Here is a 19,804-nt window from a genome sequence, read left to right on the forward strand (position 1 = left end):
GCTACAGCCCTGGCTACTGCGGTTGTGTTTCTGCCATGGGGTCGTTCCGGTGGTTCGAGGTTATTGCTGGGTTTCTTTAATATCCTACATGTACGCTAGGCAGTATTGTCTCACTTTCATGGAAGCATTGAGGTTTTTTCATTGTAAACTGGTTGGATTAGTTAAAAACTTAGCCTAGACTAAGTTAAACAAATAAGAAGTTTGGGCCCATCACCCCCGAAATCACAAATAAAGCATTGCACTAACATTACATTTTTGAGGGATAAAATACAACTGGTTGATGTCTGATAATCAACTTTCGATGTTAGCTTTTGAGTTAATTTGTCAGTATCTTGTGAAGCTGAAACAAAATTACTTTACTTCATGTTTTTGTTTCATGAAGTAGAAGAGAAATTGTGATTTTCAAAAAGAAAAAAATACTTGTTTTGGGCTATTTTCACCTTCATCACTAGCATGTGGCTTAAAGATGGCGGCCATCTTGAAAAGCCTTCTGATAAATAGCAAACTGTAAATGCACCATGGTCCACCTCACTTTCTGCACACTGCGATAAGTAGACCACATATGTTAGCCGTATAGCCCACCTGTACCGATTTCTTGATGTGCTCTGTTAGTTATGGGTGTAGTTATGGGCAGCTTCGCTCAACAACATTTGATGATTTTCGTGTTTGTTTGACAGTTTGTTTTGGTTGCCTCAGCAACCAGGCCATGGCTCGGCATGATGCAATGTAACAGAACTGACCTCATCCTTCTGACCCAACAGTTTTAAATACATGACAGCTCGTGTCTAAATCTACTTCCAAACAACTTTTTACTTTCAATACACATTCCTATTTTAAAAAGGGTTTTTTTTCGCTCAAAATCTTTTCAATGCATTTAGCGTTCCTATTTTTCAAGAGCGTCGGCCTACTGTTCTCTCTGAAGCGGCTTGTCACTGTATATGTTCCACGACATAAATCGTATTCTGCTGTTTCTTTGGTTTTTGACGACTCTGACTAGCAAATAAACAAGCCTTGCCATAATGTGTACGTTGATCCTTACGAACGCAAACTTCTGAAAGCACATTATAAAATAACCGTTTTATTTGTTGAAAATATAAATCAGATACACAATTTAAAAAATGACAACCATTGAACATTTGTTAAAAAAAAACTGCCTTAATAAAATCCACACAGGGTACTGTCAGCCATCAGACTTGATGAGCCCCCCAAAGTAAGCAGTGATGGTCTTCAGCTTGTTGTTCAGGATGTTCTGCTCCACCTCCACCCGCCCCCCTGGTCCCGCCAGAGAGGCGATCTGAGGAGAGGAGCAGGTCGTCAGCCTCGTTATCACAGGGGCAGCTGCAACAGGCTATACACCTCAACTTACTACTACTGCCTCGTTATCACAGGGGCAGCTACAACCGGCTATACACCTCAACTAACTACTACTGCTCGTTATCACAGGGGCAGCTACAACCGGCTCTACACCTCAACTTACTACTACAGCCTCGTTATCACAGGGGCAGCTACAACAGGCTGTACACCTCAACTAACTACTACTGCTCGTTATCACAGGGGCAGCTACAACAGGCTATACACCTCAATTAACTACTACTGCTCGTTATCACAGGGGCAGCTACAACAGGCTATACACCTCAACTAACTACTACTGCTCGTTATCACAGGGGCAGCTACAACAGGCTATACACCTCAACTAACTACTACTGCTCGTTATCACAGGGGCAGCTACAACAGGCTATACACCTCAATTAACTACTACAGCCTCGTTATCACAGGGGACGGCTATACACCTCAATTAACTACTACTGCCTCGTTATCACGGGGGAAGCTACAACAGGCTATACACCTCAATTAACTACTACAGCCTCGTTATCACAGGGGACGGCTATACACCTCAATTAACTACTACTGCCTCGTTATCACAGGGGCAGCTACAACAGGCTATACACCTCAATTAACTACTACAGCCTCGTTATCACAGGGGACGGCTATACACCTCAATTAACTACTACTGCCTCGTTATCACGGGGGAAGCTACAACAGGCTATACACCTCAATTAACTACTACAGCCTCGTTATCACAGGGGACGGCTATACACCTCAATTAACTACTACTGCCTCGTTATCACGGGGGAAGCTACAACAGGCTATACACCTCAATTAACTACTACAGCCTCGTTATCACAGGGGACGGCTATACACCTCAATTAACTACTACTGCCTCGTTATCACAGGGGCAGCTACAACAGGCTATACACCTCAATTAACTACTACAGCCTCGTTATCACAGGGGACGGCTATACACCTCAATTAACTACTACTGCCTCGTTATCACGGGGGAAGCTACAACAGGCTATACACCTCAATTAACTACTACTGCCTCGTTATCACAGGGGCAGCTACCACACCACTATACACCTCAACTACTACTGCTGAATCGCTTTCAAGTTCCCCTGCAGTGTTTCCTGCAGCGTTTTGATTCGGTTGCCAATCCCTTCTGCGGTCGATCTTGAATCAGTATTCAACGTACGATATTGAAAAAAGCATTCACTGTTTTGTGAAAAGTGAAATATAAGCTAAGCCATCTATTGGAGTCTCTGAGCACCGTGGACGCCATGGCGATAAATGATGTTTAATGATGTTTAAAAACATAAAACACACCTGGTTCATGTCCGCATTCCGGGGCAGGAAGTAAACGATGTCGTCGGTGATCAGCTTGGACAGCCTGAAGATCTCAAACGTGTGATTGGTTAAGGAGCGAGACGCACGACCCAGGAGGTAGGAGTGGAACATGTGATACAATACCCCCCCCCGCCCCCCCCCCCAGCGTGGCCCATCAAGGATATCCCTCGGGCTGGATCATGGTCCTGATGTCGAACACCTCGGCCGTGAGGTAGTCCGGCCCGCCCCAGGGCGGCGACAGGAAGACCACGTCGCCACGGAGACCGGGCGCCAGCTGCAGGAAGTCGCCGAGCAGGAAGTCGATGCGGTCGGCGACGCCGTACACCTCGGCGTTGTGGCGGGCCAGAGCGAGGCGCGACGCGTCGATGTCGATGCCGATGACTGTGGGGGGGGGGGGGGGGGGGAACTATGTCAAAATATCTAAAAATCGATTTTTATTTTAACAAACTCTCTTGAATGGGACGTCCCACAGTTTTTGGTTGTTTTTCCCCTTCCCCCTCACAACCAATGAACTAGGGGGGCCCACCGGCTGATTCTCCGTTTAACTCTCTGGCTGAGTAGCCTTGGTGGTGGTAGGATGTGAACGCGCGGTGAAGGACCCACCTCGCTTCCCGGAGAGCGCGAACTGGATGGCGTTGCCCCCCACGCCGCAGAAGGCGTCGATGACCAGGTGGGAGTCCACGAAGCTCTCCTTCACCCGGAGGGCGATGTGGTGGGCGATCCGCTCCGGGGTGACCGAGAACCAGCCCTCTGGAACACACAGTGAAGGTCACACCACTATACTACCACTGTACTACCACTGTACACATGAACAGGGACACGACGCTATCGAGGACAGAGCAAACCAGACGGTCTGCAGCCACCAGTTCAACCTGGTGCAGATCGAGTGTCGCGTTAAGCCATAACCAGATGATCATTTATCAAATTCACCACGTCTAGACGCCTTCTGGGACCTCACAGGGCGTTGGTCTTTGAGTTAACTTTACATTTCAGAGTGCAGGCTGAGCCCCTATTGAAAGACCAACACTAAAGATCAGTCTGAGTACCCGGCAGAAGGTAGACCATCACTGATCACTAAAGATCTGTGGGAGTACCCGGCAGAAGGTAGACCATCACTGATCACTAAAGATCTGTGGGAGTACCCGGCAGAAGGTAGACCATCACTGAACAGCCAACAGTAGCAGAAGCCTCAGCGCGCTACACCCAGAACCGTCTGACCCAGTGGACCAGGGTGGAGGGGTCCCCATCTCCCCCTAACGCACCCAAACACGCTCACACTCTGCGTGTCTGGGTGCGTTCCACATTTCATGGAGAATCAGTGTTTTCAGACCTCCTTTGTTTCCATGTTTTCGCCACAACGGTTCCCCTTTCCTAAACCTGCCCTGACTCCAATGTTTCCCGTTGACTCTGGTGAACAGCAGTGAGCCGCGTGGTCTCTAGGCCTCGCCTCGTGTCTCCCCACTTTCCAGAGCAGCCATGGTCTACGTTCCAATCTCACACGCAGGTCTCCTTTAAAGAGACCTGCGTGTGAGATGACTCGAGGGAATCTGGGGAGCGAGAAATAGCCTCACAAAAAGGTAAACAATAACCCAGAAATCTGCTGATCTGACAACCGTTTGTGTTTTACACTAGCGGTGAGGGAACGCGCACACACACACACACACACACACACACACACACACACACACACACACACACACACACACACACACACACACACACACACACACACACACACACACACACACACACACACACACACACACACACACCGGTGTCCAGGCGGATGCCCTCGTCGAAGCGGGAGAAGAGGCGGTAGCGTTGGGCCCAGTACTTGGCGAGCTCCGGCTCCGCCTTCATGTCCTCCGGCATGTCCTCGCCGCGCCCCCGCCTCCACATCCTGCTCCGGGTCTTCCCGGCCTTCCCGCGCCTCTTCGGTCTTCCCACGTCATCCTCCTCTTCCCTGGCGGGCGCTGGCACAGCACAACGCAGACATCCATTCTATTGACTTTTCTTTTTGTAAATGTTGATCGAATGTGGATAATGACACGCCCTTTTCCATTACAATACATTTAGCGTTTGAAGCCCTTGTCTGACCCTTGCCCTGGAGGGGTGTCATTGGTGTATGAGATGGCTCCCAGGGCCCGGTCCACACCCTCCTGGGGTCAGAGGGATGGAGGCTCACCTGGGGCTGCCTCCGGGAGCTCCGGCAGGAGGAAGTCTGGGATGTCCAGAGAGTAGATCTCCCGACCCGCCTGCCTCGCCTGGGCCTCCACGTCCTCCTCCTGCACCTCCTCGTACATCCACGTCACCCCCTTCTCCTGGACCTCCAGCACCTCCCCCAGCACGTCCACACTCTTCTCCTGGACCTCCATCACCTCCTCCACGTCCTCCTCCTTCACCTCCTGCAGCACCGTCACACTCTTCTCCTCCATCACCTCCACACTCTTCTTCTTCTTCTTCTCCTCCTCCTCCTCCTCCTCCTCCTCCCCCCCCCTGCGGACCGTCTCCGGCAGCCCCCCCCTCTCTGGGGGGGCCGTCCCGTGGGGGTTCGGGGGGACCTCCCTGCTGGGGTCCCGGGGGCCCCCTGTAGGGCCCAGGTCAGACCCCAGGACGGCCTGCTCCCGCTCCCTCTGGGCCTTCTGGAGGAAGCCCTGCACCTGGGGGGGGGGCATTTGATTTAAAAACAAGGAGGTCGACAGATTGAAGGTCAACGCCTACAATCCAGTTTAATGTAGGAATAATAATGTGGAAATCATTGTCAAATAAAAGTAAGACTATTCTTTTTTAAAGGGCCCATAAACCTTTGGTCCCAGGGCTTCCCAGCGTTGAGGCCCTCAGTGAGTGAAGTCACAGAGCCTGAACAGAGGGCATACTAGGCACTGGGATGCACTTTATGGATCAAAAGGAACTCCAAGTGAACAATCAATTTGTTAAACAAACACGTATCCGATAGGACGATTTCAGAGCCTCAGAGTCATCATGAGACGACGAGTTAATACGATTGATACAACAATAGGTTCCGTCCACATAGGCTCGGACAAGAGGCGTTCCACGAGCACTGATCTAGAGGATGACAGCATTTGGACTTTTAACGATCATCACTCCACTGTCTGTTTTCTGTACCATTAACTTTATTAACGGTTAATGTGTTGCCAAGCAACACATTAACACATTATCGCACATCACTGCTGATATTCATCACACCAGCACTCCCTCTGGTGTGATACAGCTGGAGCTACGTCACCTTCTGGAGGGTGGCGCTGATGCGTGGCGTGGTGGCGCCGGGGTCCTCCTCAGGGAAGAAGGTGTGTTTGTTGACCTTCTGGGCGGCGGCTCGCTTCTTACCGTGAGACCGCCGGCTCTTCTGGCTCGGACTGGGTTTGAATGTTAGAACGCTGTCAAACCTGCACGCGCACGCACACGCACACACACACACACACACACACACACACACACACACACACAGTCCAATTAGGAGGAGATCATAAGAATCGTATCCAGTTGAATAATGTTGCCATTCTCTCATTCTCGTTGAATCCGAATGAACATCATAACACAAATAATAGCAACCCAATAAAGGAGCACTATAAAAGCACTCTGCGTCTATATCTGAAATCAATGTATCGAGTTCATATTTTATTAACTCAAATAGCTGATAGATTTGCAGTTAGTAGATCAGCTTATTTCTTATTTATAACAGGGAATATATTGCCCAGCATCTACATCAAGTAAAGTAGGCTCTAACCTGCTAAGTACAACTCTAACCTGCTAGGTTAACCTGCTAGGTACAGGCTCTAACCTGCTAGGTACAGGCTCTAACCTGCTAGGTACAGGCTCTAACCTGCTAGGTACAGGCTCTAACCTGCTAGGTACAGGCTCTAACCTGCTAGGTACAGGCTCTAACCTGCTAGGTACAGGCTTTAACCTGCTAGGTTCAGGCTCTAACCTGCTAGGTTCAGGCTCTAACCTGCTAGGTTCAGGCTCTAACCTGCTAGGTACAGGCTCTAACCTGCTAGGTACAGGCTGTAACCTGCTAGGTACAGGCTGTAACCTGCTAGGTACAGGCTGTAACCTGCTAGGTACAGGCTGTAACCTGCTAGGTACAGGCTCTAACCTGCTAGGTACAGGCTCTAACCTGCTAGGTACAGGCTCTAACCTGCTAGGTACAGGCTGTAACCTGCTAGGTACAGGCTGTAACCTGCTAGGTACAGGCTGTAACCTGCTAGGTACAGGCTCTAACCTGCTAGGTACAGGCTCTAACCTGCTAGGTACAGGCTCTAACCTGCTAGGTCAGAATAGCACAGAGCTCAAACTCACAGGGCGTCAGGTTTGCGCTTGAGGCCCAGTTTATCCCACGCCTCCTCGGTGGACAAACCAGGGAGCTCCTCCACGTCAAGCTCATGACTGCAAGAGAACAGCAGGAGTCAAATACTACTGGTACTGATACTACTGGTACTACTACTGGTACTGATACTACTGGTACTACTACTGGTACTGATACTACTGGTACTCATACTACTGATACTACTGGTACTGATACTACTGGTACTGACCTATGCTACAACACACTACAACTACGGGGATCAAATGAGCTGTGAGGTCACTCATCGCTACACAAGTGTGAAGGTCCCACGGGAACCGTACCTTCTTTTGACCTTGGAGCCCCCCCCTGGGAGGTCGTCCTCCTCCTCCTCGTCCCCCCCCCCCCCTCCGGTGTGAGCCCCCCTCCTGTCCGCTCCCTGGGGGTCTCCGTGGGCGCCACCGTTCTGCTGGGGACCTGTGGTCCCACACACGTACATCAGGAACACGGGACACCTCCACACACAACGCTAACGGGCAGCAGCCTCCGCAGCGCGTCACCCGCAGCAGGGCTATGTCCGCAGTAGAACCATCGGTTTAAGTTCACTCATTTCTTACCCGTATCCGAAAGCGACAGCTCTTGCGGTCAGGTTACTGCTCTTGGCCATCATACGTTTTCCGATAATATTTAATAGTGACACATTATACCACCAGGTGTGAGTGGGATCAGCCTGCCTCTTATGACATCACAGGTGGGCGTGTCCACCTGTGATGTGTGACGGACAGATGAGCAACGTTCGCTACAGTCCACTGGTAGACCGATCTATCCAGCACACATCCAGGTGGACACGCCCCCTTGTGATGTCAGAAGAGGCAGATTTACAAAACGGCTTGTACGGCTAACCCCACTCACACCTGGAGGAGTGATCTGTTAACCAGTAGCAGTCCTCCCGCTCTCTCTCCCGCTCCTCACCGCGGTTCTCTGCGTCGGTGCTGCTGCTGCCCGCTCTCTTGCGGTCGTTACCGCCGTCGACCGGTTCACCGTGGCCCCCGCCGCCGCCGCCTCTCTGCTCTCCCCCCGCGGCGGTGTGGACACTCATCCCCACCATGAGCTCCACCAGACCGCCCCCCCGCTCGCCCTCCCCCCGCTCGCCCTCCCCCCGCCCCTCACAGTCGGCCTCTCCACCAGCGGCGCCCGGCTGAGCGATGTCCCCCCTCGTCCCATGATGCACCTCTTCCGCCCCGACGGCTCTTGCGTCGTCTTCAGGGTCGGTGGCGCCAGCGTCCGGTTCCCCCGTCGTCCCTTCGTCGCGGCCCCCCGCCTCTCCGCCGGCGGCCGTCCAGCCCTGGGCCGCCCAGTACGTGTACTGGTCCCAGTAGCCGTAGTAGGCCTCGGCGGCGTGCTGGTCCCAGGCGGCCCGGGTGTCCCCGTCGTCCCAGGGAGGGCTCACGGTGTCTGGGTGCTTCTCCAGCCAGCCCTGCCACAGCAGCGCCTGGCCCTGTTGAGCTGGACCACGAGACGCAAAACCAGAAGCAAACACGTGACTCTTAGAGGGCGGAGGGGGTCAAAGGAATGCACTCAGTGAATACCTGTGAGGTAACATTAGGAAGGCTGAACCCTCCCTTTTACATAACATAGAACATCCATATGCATTTTCAATTGATAACCTCGACTCTGGAGCCTTTTGTAATACATTTAGAGAACAGCCCACACAAACACAGTCCCTGAGGGTAGCATGTGACCTGCTCACCCCAGTAAGTCTCCCAGCCTTCGTCCTGCGTCTCTACTGGTGTCTCTACTGGTGTCTCTACTGGTGTCTCTACTGGTGTCTCCTCTGGTGCTTCTGTAACCATCTGGCCCTCTGCTGGGAAGAGTGGACAGACTTCAGAGACCATCATCTGACCATCAATTCTCTGGTGCTCACCTTGAAATATGACTACATAGTCGGTAAACGGATCCGAACACAAATAGCAACCATGAAGCTCTGGTTGTGGGTGATTTTTATTCACAATAATTCTTTATTTTTATTCATTTGTAGACCTTGATAAAAAAATAATTGAACACCACGCATGTGATGACTTGAGATGCCTTACCTTGCAGTCTTTCTTGCTCCTTCTCTGTCTGTTCTTTTTCTCCCATGTCAACCACATCTTCATCCTCCTCCTCCTCCTCCTCTTCTGCTGCCGCCGCCCAGTGATTGGGAGCTCTCCGCTTCACTCTCCTCACCTGTCAGAGATGAATAGAGAATGATGTGGGGTTGTGTGTGCTGCTCAGCTGTGTGTAATTAAAACGATTAAAGTGGAAGCTGCCCCGGCGGTCTCTTACGGTTTTCTTTTTTACAGAGTGACTTGCGAAGGCAACAGGTAGACCCATGCTGGCCATCAGTTGAGCCTCTTCATCCAACAGTTCATCCTCCACCTCTTCCTCCTCAACCTCATCGTCCACTACATCTCCTTCATCTTCTTCAAAGTCTTCATGATCTAAATTGAGATATGGGAAGTATTTAATTCCGTGAGGTCCTGGTCTTAGTATGATCCACAGTTTCAAGTCAAGATCTCCTTCTTATTGGACATACCTTGCGGTTCAGATGTGGCCTTGTTAGAGTTGAGGTATCTGTTGTCAGAGCAATATAATTCACGGTCCCTGTAGGTTTCGGGTTATAGTGATTGTCATGACTGAATTAGATCATGCTTTTCTTACATCTCGAAATAGAAATAAACAGAAAGGAGGCTGTTCAATTAATGCTTGTGATACTTACTGTACAAAGGCTCTGGAACAGAGGCAATGCGTGATTTGCTTGTCCGTTTTGTTCGAGGAAAAGAAAATATCCGCAACCAAGCTCCACCGGCTCGTTTCGATCATCATGTTGATATTGATCACGTTCTCAGGACAAAGTAGTGAAAAGGTTACAGTACGCTAAGTATGTCCTTCATTCATGATGGACTTATCCAAAATAAGATGTCTACAAATGAGTTATCCGAAACGGACGTCTACTTCAAACTGTACAGGTTGATAAGAAACAAAACCAGACACCTGCATGTGCATTTGCATGTAAAAAGTTCACGTTTCAGGTATGACTCGAACGTAAACACATGGTAGGAGAAGTATGCGTAAATAGCCGAACTTCCGGATGATTTCCGGGGTAGGAGTGTCGCCCGAGAAGGGTCCGGGTAGATCAGTCTATCGCTACTTCTTTCATGTCTACCCGGCAGCTGATGATTCAAACTAAATATTAATTAAAAGGTAAGAATCTGGAGATTTCGTGGATATGTATTGTACAAGAAATGCATGATTGTCCCATCTTTCTAATCGGCTTAAAAGCAAAGTAGACATCGTTGTTGAATTCAATTTTGATGTTGAAAATGTCCCAGTAACTTCATAATGTCAGCCCGAGGTTGCTGTCAAATGACATTATAATGTGTTATCGATCGATTGGATATATTCAAGACCTGTCAATCGCCGTAATTATATTTTTTATAAAATAAATAAATAAACCTAAATGAAGTAGAATATTTATGCTCAGTTAGCGGAGCCCATGTTGGTAAATGTGGCCACGTCCTAATGATTGTTGTTGCGTTTGCCCGCTAGGACCCAAGGTTCTGCAGTACTATTAAGATAGTGTTGCAAACAGCTTTAAAATATTGCGGTTTTAACCCTTATTGATACATAAAAAATGTTACACGGATTATACGATGCATGTCTTGGTTTAGCATTTGCAATGGCACATTATGTTCCTTTACCACATTTGATATGATTGCATTAAATTCAACTCAAAATATGTACACAATTTCAGTAGCTATCACTATGCATCCGAACAACAAAAAACAAGAATAATTTCCAGGCCGAACTCGTTCCCTGAGTGTGTTATGCTTGTGAAACATGTTATGTTTATTTGTTTGGTGCCCTTCCTGTTACTAGGGTCAGCCTGCTCTGAGCTAAGCTGTGGGACTTGGAGCTGGTCAGCTCTCGGACTGGTTGCTGGCAGAGATACCAGTATGTCAGACGTCGGGAACCAGTCCTGCCTGGCCACAGCGGAAGATTTTACCTCCTTCCTGGTAGTGTGTGTGTGTGTGTGTGTGTGTGTGTGTGTGTGTGTGTGTGTGTGTGACTTGTCCCATTTGGACTAGTTGGATACATGTATTTGGGCTATCAAATACCACTCCAAATAGTCCAAATGAATTTGGACTATTTGGAGGGTGCTACGTTTTAACGGTGATCTCAGGTGTTGATCATAAGGCTGTGATGTGTCTCCGCCCAGCTGTGTGTCTTCCATTCACTGGAGCAGTGGGCTGGACTGGGCAAGGCCGAGGATTACCTCAGTGTCATGGAGTACCTGCTGTGGGTCTTCACCCCTCTGGCTGTGGTCTTCATCCTGCCCTTCCTCATCGTCATCCTCCTCTACCTCTCCATACTCTTTGTCCACGTATTTAAGGTACAAACCCTGCTTTGAGGATTTTTAGAGACTCCTAATCCAGTTTTGCTTTGAAATATATTATACATCCTATACATTTGTGTTTGAACATTATCATGTTCAAACACATGCATAGCAAGTTTGTCCAAACTTTTTGTTTCACATTTACGTTTATTGCAGTATTGTCATCAAGCTATATTACAAATATAATACATGAATTATTATATTTGTATTATTCAAAGATAATTTGAGCTAGGCAGGGCACCTCTCCTAATTATTATAATGATCAACAAATAAAAAAATCAATACTATTTCCCTCCGGGAGGGAAAACCGGGAGCGTAGCCCGACTTCCGTGCTTACATTGCAGTTAGTAAACCTGGAAGTCCCAGTGACCATGTTAAAACCAGGATTTCCCTTGGATTGTTGTTTTGAAAAACAGTACAGTCGTGGAAAACGGAGAATACCGATTCTTTAGCCTGTTGCTGTGACCCGTGTGAACCGTCTGTGTGTCTCGGCCCCGCAGAGGAAGAACCAACTGAAGGACGCGTACTGCAACAACCTCTGGGACGGCGCAAGGAAGACCCTGGCTACTCTCTGGGATGGCCACGGCGCCATATGGCATGGTAGGGGTCACGGGCCCAGTGGGAATGGCCATGGAACGCTCGCTTGGATTTCATTTATCTCTCAGTGCTGTTAAATAATATTTTGTTTTAAATCGTGAACGAGCAGCAAAGCACAAAGTTTATTAACGTTTTGACATTTATCTTGGAACTGTGTGTGTGTGTGTGTGTGTGTGTGTGTGTGTGTGTGTGTGTGTGTGTGTGTGTGTGTGTGTGTGTGTGTGGCAGTGGGCACGTGCGTGCTTGTGATGATCGCGGTTAGTGAGTCACCGTCTGTTGCACAACAGAAGTAAACATCAAACGACCCCAAACAAACAAACAAACAAACATCTATTAAACTGGAAAAACACAACGGCGAGAACACTAAAGAAGCCTCAACAAGTCACGAAGCTGAGCATATTTTGATTCAAAACAGGTACACAAATATCAAAGTAGGGAAATTATGTTCTGATGTTTTGATGTTTATTCCAGATGTGACGGATAAACAAGGCAGTAGAGCTTCCCTCTGGTGGCATATCATTTGTTTGGTTGATGGTTTGAATGATTCTGAAGAAAAACACAAATGAACCTGCTAACAAGTCCCAGTGAACGGTTTTCCTTCTAGTTTGTTGACTACTATGTCGAAACTTGATCCGGTGTCAATGTCCAACATTAAGAACCGTGTCCAACAATAGTCCATCTTCAGGTCAATGATTTAACTTGAACCTCTGTTCTGCACCAGCACCATTTACTGACAGTGGACTGAACGTTACAGGAGAGTATTGGTAGACCCGGCATACAGAGCCATAAAACACTCCCTAGTGCAGAAACTCACACATATGAGCGTGATACTGCCGGTGTTTAACTGAGGAAATTCCCACACTCAGCGGCCTAAAGGCAGAACTAAAAGTGGTCCACAAATGTACTTGTGAAAACGGCCATTTATAATATGTTTATTGACACTAGAGTGTTAAAGAAGAGGACAAGGAGGCTGGTTATAATGGCACATTTAATCTGTTGTGGTATTTAGAAATCCTTAGCCTAAGCGCGTGCTGGGCGCCCCAGCTGTAGCTAAAGTCCCCCCCAGCTCAGGCTAAAGACTCAATGTTCAACTATCACAAGTGCCTGCCTTCAAGCCTGCTAGCCCAACGCGTGCTTTCTTTATACGTTACAGTATTTTCCAACGAAGTGATCCGCCGTGCGTTTCAAAGACCAAAATGAAATTTAATAAAGCGGTCAGCTTTTGAAAATTTGACCTATTTGTAACTTTTTCATTGTCAGGTTATGAAATCCATGGCATGGAGAAGATCCCAGAAGAAGGGCCGGCGCTGATCGTGTACTACCATGGAGCCATCCCCATTGACTACTACTACTTCCTGGCCAGTGTTATCCTCCAGAAGGGGCGCACCTGCCACTCGGTCGCCGACCACCTCGTCTTTAAGATCCCAGGTATGCCTGGGCTACATATGCATTCAGGGGGTATACATTATTCTTAAAGGGGAGATGTCACGCTCTAGATGGAAGCACAACCCTCTTATCGTCGGTAGAAGCCCAGTGTGGTGTCGCCCCTTTTAGGATATTCATCGTCATAACAGAGGCGTAATCCTGTATTTAAATTCCCACACACGCACGCAAGAACACACTTCGCTAGGCAGGCAGACACGCAGACATGCTCGCACATGCACTCACACACTTAGTCATACATACACACACACAAACACACACAGACTCACATAACGCACAATCAAATTACCAGGAAGACGGCATAATCTTCAGTGCTAATCCTTGTTTCAACTCAGAAAAGCTTTAATGTTTTTTGTACCAATATGTTTGGAGGTAGAACAAGGTAGGATAAAGACAGGATTAAATTACCAGGATTACAGTATCCGTAAGGAAGATGAATCATGATCTCATCTCAGCATATGGAAAGCCTTAATTGTTCCATATGTTAATCTGTTTCTGTGAACAAATCAACATATGGAAGCGTTAGAAACAAATAGTTCCCACAGTGCTTGATTACATGAAAACAAACAATCCAATTATAGTTTGGCCTCCTGCAATGATGTGATTCTTCAAATGTAATTAGTAGACTGAGTGCAGGACTATGACCACGGGAATGGTGATTAAAGCCTCTGACATAAAATAACATATATGATGGAAAAGTTTTATTGTGCAAGTAGCAACAAATCTGTACAGATCAATATTAGAAATGTTAGTGTAAAAACCCTTTGTCTGGCTGGTTCAGGGTCAGGGCTGTGTTGGAGAACACTGTGAAGTGTAACATCCACACACTGTCGTAGAAGGATACAAATGTCCATATTTGATTAGCAATAATAACCAATAAGTAATGAATGGTAAACGACAAGCTACAAATCATTGCATTACAATTTATTTCCTATGACTTGTTTAAGGCTTGCTAGATGTATAAATTACAAAGTTAATAACGAAAACACGTCTTTGTCCCAGCAGGGGCTACAATACGTTTAGATATTGTCGGTAACTCACTAAATGTTTCGGCATTGTCAGGTCGCTTTTCAGCTTTTGTAATTTGTACAAGCCTTTCTTTTTGTACGAACACAATGTCGCTTAGCACAATGTCACTGAGGTAGTGGGTTTTACTAAGTCTCATAAATCAGACGTCAGAGGCAGACTAGTTGTAATGAAGGTATAAATAGAAAACGTAGCAAAGCAAAAAGGTTAAAAATAAACTAGAGTATATATAGTAGAAGCACAGCATGTGCTCTAGCACCTTTATGAGGAGTTATGACTACATGCTGGACACATTAGTGGGATGAGACGCACGCACGCTCACGTACACGCACACACGCACACACACACTCACACACACACACACACACACACACACACACGCACACAAAAACACACGCAAACAACAAAACACGCACACACGCGCAACAAAACACACACACACAACAAAACACGCACACACGCGCAACAAAACACACACACTCACAACAGCACACACACACACACACACACACACACACACACACACACACTAACAAACACACTCCAACCCTGTTGCTAGACGACCACACCACCAACACATGGTTAGTTGTCGCTCTGTCTTCCGCTGCTCCTGACTCTGGCCTCCTCTGCTTCGGTCTGGCTCCCCGTCTGCTCCTGACTCTGGCCTCCTCTGCTTCGGTCTGGCTCCCCGTCTGCTCCTGACTCTGGCCTCCTCTGCTTCGGTCTGGCTCCCCGTCTGCTCCTGACTCTGGCCTCCTCTGCTTGGGTCTGGCTCCCCGTCCCGTCCCAGGCATCAAGCCCCTGCTGGAGGTGTTCAGCGTGATCCACGGGCCCCAGGAGGAGTGCGTGCGGGCGCTGCGCGGCGGCCACCTGCTGGGCATCTCGCCGGGCGGCGTGCGGGAGGCGCTGTTCAGCGACGAGACGTACCCCCTGATCTGGGGCCACCGCCGGGGCTTCGCCCAGGTGGCCATCGACGCCCAGGTGGTAAGGCCGCCGCCCACCCCACGCCCTCGTCAGCCTCATCATCGCCGTCGCTGTCGTTGAGCGTCTGCGCAATGAGGCCATTTTGTTTGTTCGTTTTATTTAAAGCTAATAATAATAATAATGCATTTTATTTATGAGCGCCTACAAACATAATAGAACGGTGTACAAGAGAACAGAGTGGGGTCATTGTAGTCCCAAGAAGGCAGCTGACTTAAAAAGAAAGGGAGTAGGCTTGTCTGAGTAGACGTTTTCAGGTGAGGTTTGAAAGTGATGATGGAGCTGGCAGTTGGCCGTCATGAGGCAGAGCGCTCCTGAGGTGGGGGGCTGAGCCACGTCAATGCCCTTTGACCCCATGGTAACCACGCTCCTCTCCGCCTCTCCCTCTCGCAGCCCATCATTCCGATGTTCACGCGGAATTTGCGGGAAGGCTTCAGATCGCTGGGAAGGCTGAGTAAGTGCCGAACGAGCAGTTTACACACGGTATCCCAGCCTTATGTTGAACAAACCCTCATGTTCATTCCTCCAGTGGATCCAAGGTGTGACGGGTAACACAGCGACAGCATGTACAGATTCAATTCCTTGTTCCTATTTTCCTATTTATTTATATATATATATATATATATATATATATATATATATATATAAACAGTATATATACTTGAATCTGTCCCACGGGCCATGTGCTTATCAGAAGGCCAACGTTCCCTCCCTGCCTAATCTGTGGTCACTCAGCCGCTGAAGGGCTGTCCGCTCTAAGCACCTCCTATCTGCATTTCCCGCTATGCTAGCTCATGGCCCTTACCCCGCCCTTATATGTACCGTAGGTAAGAACGAAGCATTGAGATCAGAAGAAAGCAGGATTTAGAAAATATGCAAAGCCCCCCCCCCCAGATATTCTCAGAGAGCATTTCATAGCCAGCTGATTAAGTTAAACTCAAATGATAGCTTATTGTGTATACAGTGTATTGTGTATTCTCCCTACAGCACCTTTAACTCTTACTCACTTATATTCCCTTATCTACTTATACTGACGTTGGCATGTTGTTTCTCTCCCCGTAGAGTTTTTCCGTTGGCTTTATGAGCGGTTTCGACTGCCGTTCGCTCCGATTTATGGTGGCTTTCCGGTCAAGTTCCGTACCTACTTGGGGGATCCGATCCCGTACGACCCCAACGTAAACGCTGTGGAATTAGCAGCTAAAGTAAGTATGCCTTTTGAATACGATGTCCTCCATAGAGGTGCACACACTGGAGAGGCTGCCCTCCATAAATGTATTTGAATCATTATGGAAGGCAACTTGTCATTCTGTAGGTTTCTTTCGGGACAAACTCTTGACCACGCTCTGCTGTAGAGGATATTTTATTGGTGCATCCTTGTCATCTACTGTTCCACAAGACTGTGATTATTAACTCCTACATGTGTAATTAATCAAGCACGTCTTTATTTTGTTTCCATACTACATGTCATGTCATCATTAATGCAAAGAAGGGAAAAAAGCAGAAAAACGAAGGTGTCTTTCTGCTTTTTTCTAGTCTCTTACACTTTGGACGTTTGCTCGTAACAGCATATAGTCGGCTCGGTTCTCCAGAGCCGTCCTAGAGGCTCTGATGTACACAGGTCTCTTAACCAGGGCCGTCTCCTGTGCCTCCCTGTAGCTGTGTGAACCTTAAAGGGAACCCCGTGGTTTTGATTCGACCGTGTTCTGAATGAGTTCCTGGTATCCACGATACCAGCTCTACTGACGCAGTGTCGCCCTCCGGCCACCAGGTGCAGCAGGCGGTGCAGTCGCTCGTGGACCGCCACCAGGAGATCCCGGGCAACGTGCTCCGGGCCCTGCTCGAGCGCTTCCCCTCCAAACACAAAGAGGAGTGAGGGTCAGGGGTCAGCAGAGCGCTGCTGGGCCCTCAGGAACACAGTGAGGGTCAGGGGTCAGCAGAGAGCTGCTGGGCCCTCAGAAACACAACGAGGGGTCAGCAGAGCGCTGCTGGGCCCTCAGGAACACAGTGAGGGGTCAGCAGAGCGCTGCTGGACCCTCAGGAACACAGTGAGGGCACGTTGAGACCTGCACCAGCACTCACAAGAGGAGAAGAACATTATCTCACTACCACTTACAAGAGGAGAAGAATACTATCACAGCATCACACTCACACTGACGAGAGGAGAACAGCATCACACTCACACTGACGAGAGGAGAACAGCATCACACTCACACTGACGAGAGGAGAACAGCATCACACTCACACTGACAAGAGGAGAACAGCATCACACTCACACTGACAAGAGGAGAACAGCATCACACTCACACTGACAAGAGGAGAACAGCATCACACTCACACTGACAAGAGGAGAACAGCATCACACTCACACTGACGAGAGGAGAACAGCATCACACTCACACTGACGAGAGGAGAACAGCATCACACTCACACTGACGAGAGGAGAACAGCATCACACTCACACTGACGAGAGGAGAACAGCATCACACTCACACTGACGAGAGGAGAACAGCATCACACTCACACTGACAAGAGGAGAACAGCATCACACTCACACTGACGAGAGAGAATCACACACATACGTTTTAAAATGTCCCTAAGTAGAACAGTGGTTATCAAATAAACATAACTACTAGGGGTGTGCATCGTTCCTTTATAGGACGAATTTGACCAATCAGATCGCTCGAAATACATTGTTTTTTTTCGACCAATCAGATAGCTCGAAAGAAATATGTATATCTTTTTTTTTTTTACCTTGAGCATAGCTAAGGCTGATCATTGTACAGTATTTAAAATTATGTGGGGGGGGGGGAAAACCTCATTATTTTCTATACATGTAACCCTTTAGATCTTCAAAATATTACTTGGTGCCGATCACTTTCGCTTAAAATTATAATTTATTTTCCACGAAAATATCCATATTCTCAAGACTGAAGTAAATCCAATACATTGTGTATATGTTGTACTTCCAGGGGGTTGAAGCCTCTTTGGTTTTAGGCGTTTTATTTTATCCAACTTTAGTAATGATCATCTCAAACAAGGCCCTATAAGAAGGTCACGAGTGAAGCGCAGTGTCACTGCTGCTTGGCGTAGCAGTTCTGGAAGTGCAGTGCTTTCTGTCCAATGAAAGCGACAACTTTGCAGCTACACTCAGACAACCCTAGCACGCAGTGGGCTGCACGTGTTAGCTATTGAAGGGATTCGGCAATGGGCTGTTTGTCCCCTTGGTAGCAGTTGATGGCATGTTCTTTGACTTCTGTCGGGAGAATGTGCAACGCTGAATGAAGAGTAACCTAGGGTAAGGAAATGGCCGTAAATATATTTGGCTGTATGCATCATTGGTTATGAATATGTAATGGTTTGTCTGTGCAGTGTAATGTGTGTTGATGCAGCTTTAGATGAACCTGTGTTGAACTGGTGTGTTGCCATGTACAGAATGTATTGATCAATTGGTCATGTTTGCGCCAAGGTGTTGTTTTGCCACTGAATTGTATTGTGGTGTATAGTGTTTGTATCTGGCTGTATATTTCTATTCCTTTTATTGAACTACTCTGATTCTACCGTTTTTGCCTACTTTCAAATTGAACTGCCAATGTTTGGTTTATTTAGGGTAAAATCGTTTTATGCCTTTTTTTATGTGAAAAATATTTTTTGTCAATTACAAAATATTTAAATGTTATACATGTGTGACAAAAAAAAGCCTGTCTAACCCATCAATTATTTATATTTTTTGAGATTTTTCATTAAATGTACTGTCAAATGATGTAATATACACTATTTGCACTTTCAAAAATCGGAGGTCCAATTGCAAACTATTGCGATCCAGGACTGTGAAGTCATCCTGAATAAATATATTTTACTATGACGTTGGTCCACTGTGGTTTCTGATCTATGGAGAGCAGAGAGTTGAAGCTAAGGCCATGATTCCAACTGTTAAATATTCAAGGGGCTTCATTAACTCTGGTGTACTTGACCTTTCCAAGGTTCACTATTTAAGGTAACTCAACAAGTGAACTCCGATCAGTATAATATAAATAATTTATCTATGAAGATATAAGTACATGAACAGGCATATCTCTCTAACATATTCACTATTAATTAATGTATTTTGAGTTTTGTTCCATTCATATACTTCATGAATGTAACTCAGAAGGGGTAAAAAGCTCTTAGGGATCACAAATATATGTAATGTATTCTGTCGCCCTTGTAGATAATATTATGTTGTATTTATTTACATAGGCTATATGTTGCAGTCATTCAATTGAATGGTTTGTATTTTAATTATAAGACATCCTTTAGATTTCTGGAATTTCCATAAACGTTTAACAGAATAGTGTTCT

General features: G+C 47.4%; 2 protein-coding genes across 8 annotated transcripts; one reads left to right on the forward strand and one right to left on the reverse strand.

The window, feature by feature from the left end:
* Nucleotides 1-50: 50 nt before the first annotated feature.
* On the reverse strand, nucleotides 51-10,112 carry tgs1 (trimethylguanosine synthase 1). 4 transcript variants are annotated; one of them, XM_060057901.1, is made up of 16 exons: nucleotides 9,744-10,112; nucleotides 9,561-9,628; nucleotides 9,311-9,465; nucleotides 9,079-9,211; nucleotides 8,736-8,849; nucleotides 7,958-8,491; nucleotides 7,330-7,462; nucleotides 7,003-7,089; nucleotides 5,930-6,089; nucleotides 5,070-5,342; nucleotides 4,868-5,039; nucleotides 4,455-4,655; nucleotides 3,286-3,432; nucleotides 2,847-3,063; nucleotides 2,662-2,740; nucleotides 51-1,294 (listed from the first exon to the last, which is right to left on the reverse strand). In XM_060057901.1, exons 1-16 carry the CDS (start codon nucleotides 9,848-9,850, stop codon nucleotides 1,181-1,183), a joined length of 2,694 nt encoding a protein of 897 aa, XP_059913884.1. In that variant the 5' UTR covers nucleotides 9,851-10,112; the 3' UTR covers nucleotides 51-1,180. The 4 variants fall into 4 exon arrangements, with proteins under 4 accessions (XP_059913884.1, XP_059913883.1, XP_059913881.1 ...); XM_060057900.1 differs by having other exon boundaries at nucleotides 4,868-5,342; nucleotides 8,736-8,825; XM_060057898.1 differs by having other exon boundaries at nucleotides 4,868-5,342.
* Nucleotides 10,113-10,115: 3 nt separating this feature from the next.
* tmem68 (transmembrane protein 68) lies at nucleotides 10,116-19,329 on the forward strand. 4 transcript variants are annotated; one of them, XR_009526827.1, is made up of 10 exons: nucleotides 10,116-10,228; nucleotides 10,904-11,040; nucleotides 11,244-11,417; nucleotides 11,921-12,020; nucleotides 13,278-13,445; nucleotides 15,277-15,470; nucleotides 15,861-15,921; nucleotides 16,530-16,669; nucleotides 17,236-17,396; nucleotides 17,448-19,329. XR_009526827.1 is itself a non-coding variant. In XM_060057919.1 (10 exons), the coding sequence occupies exons 2-9, from the start codon at nucleotides 10,981-10,983 to the stop codon at nucleotides 17,338-17,340; spliced, it is 1,002 nt and encodes a 333-aa protein (XP_059913902.1). In that variant the 5' UTR covers nucleotides 10,116-10,228; nucleotides 10,904-10,980; the 3' UTR covers nucleotides 17,341-17,349; nucleotides 17,407-19,329. The 4 variants fall into 4 exon arrangements, 3 of the variants coding, with proteins under 3 accessions (XP_059913902.1, XP_059913900.1, XP_059913901.1); XM_060057919.1 differs by having other exon boundaries at nucleotides 17,236-17,349; nucleotides 17,407-19,329; XM_060057918.1 differs by having other exon boundaries at nucleotides 10,117-10,228; nucleotides 17,236-17,349.
* The last annotated feature ends 475 nt before the right edge of the window (nucleotides 19,330-19,804 follow it).

The sequence above is a fragment of the Gadus macrocephalus genome, chromosome 8, assembly GCF_031168955.1.
Source record: "Gadus macrocephalus chromosome 8, ASM3116895v1".
In the NCBI taxonomy this organism is placed as follows: domain Eukaryota; kingdom Metazoa; phylum Chordata; class Actinopteri; order Gadiformes; family Gadidae; genus Gadus; species Gadus macrocephalus.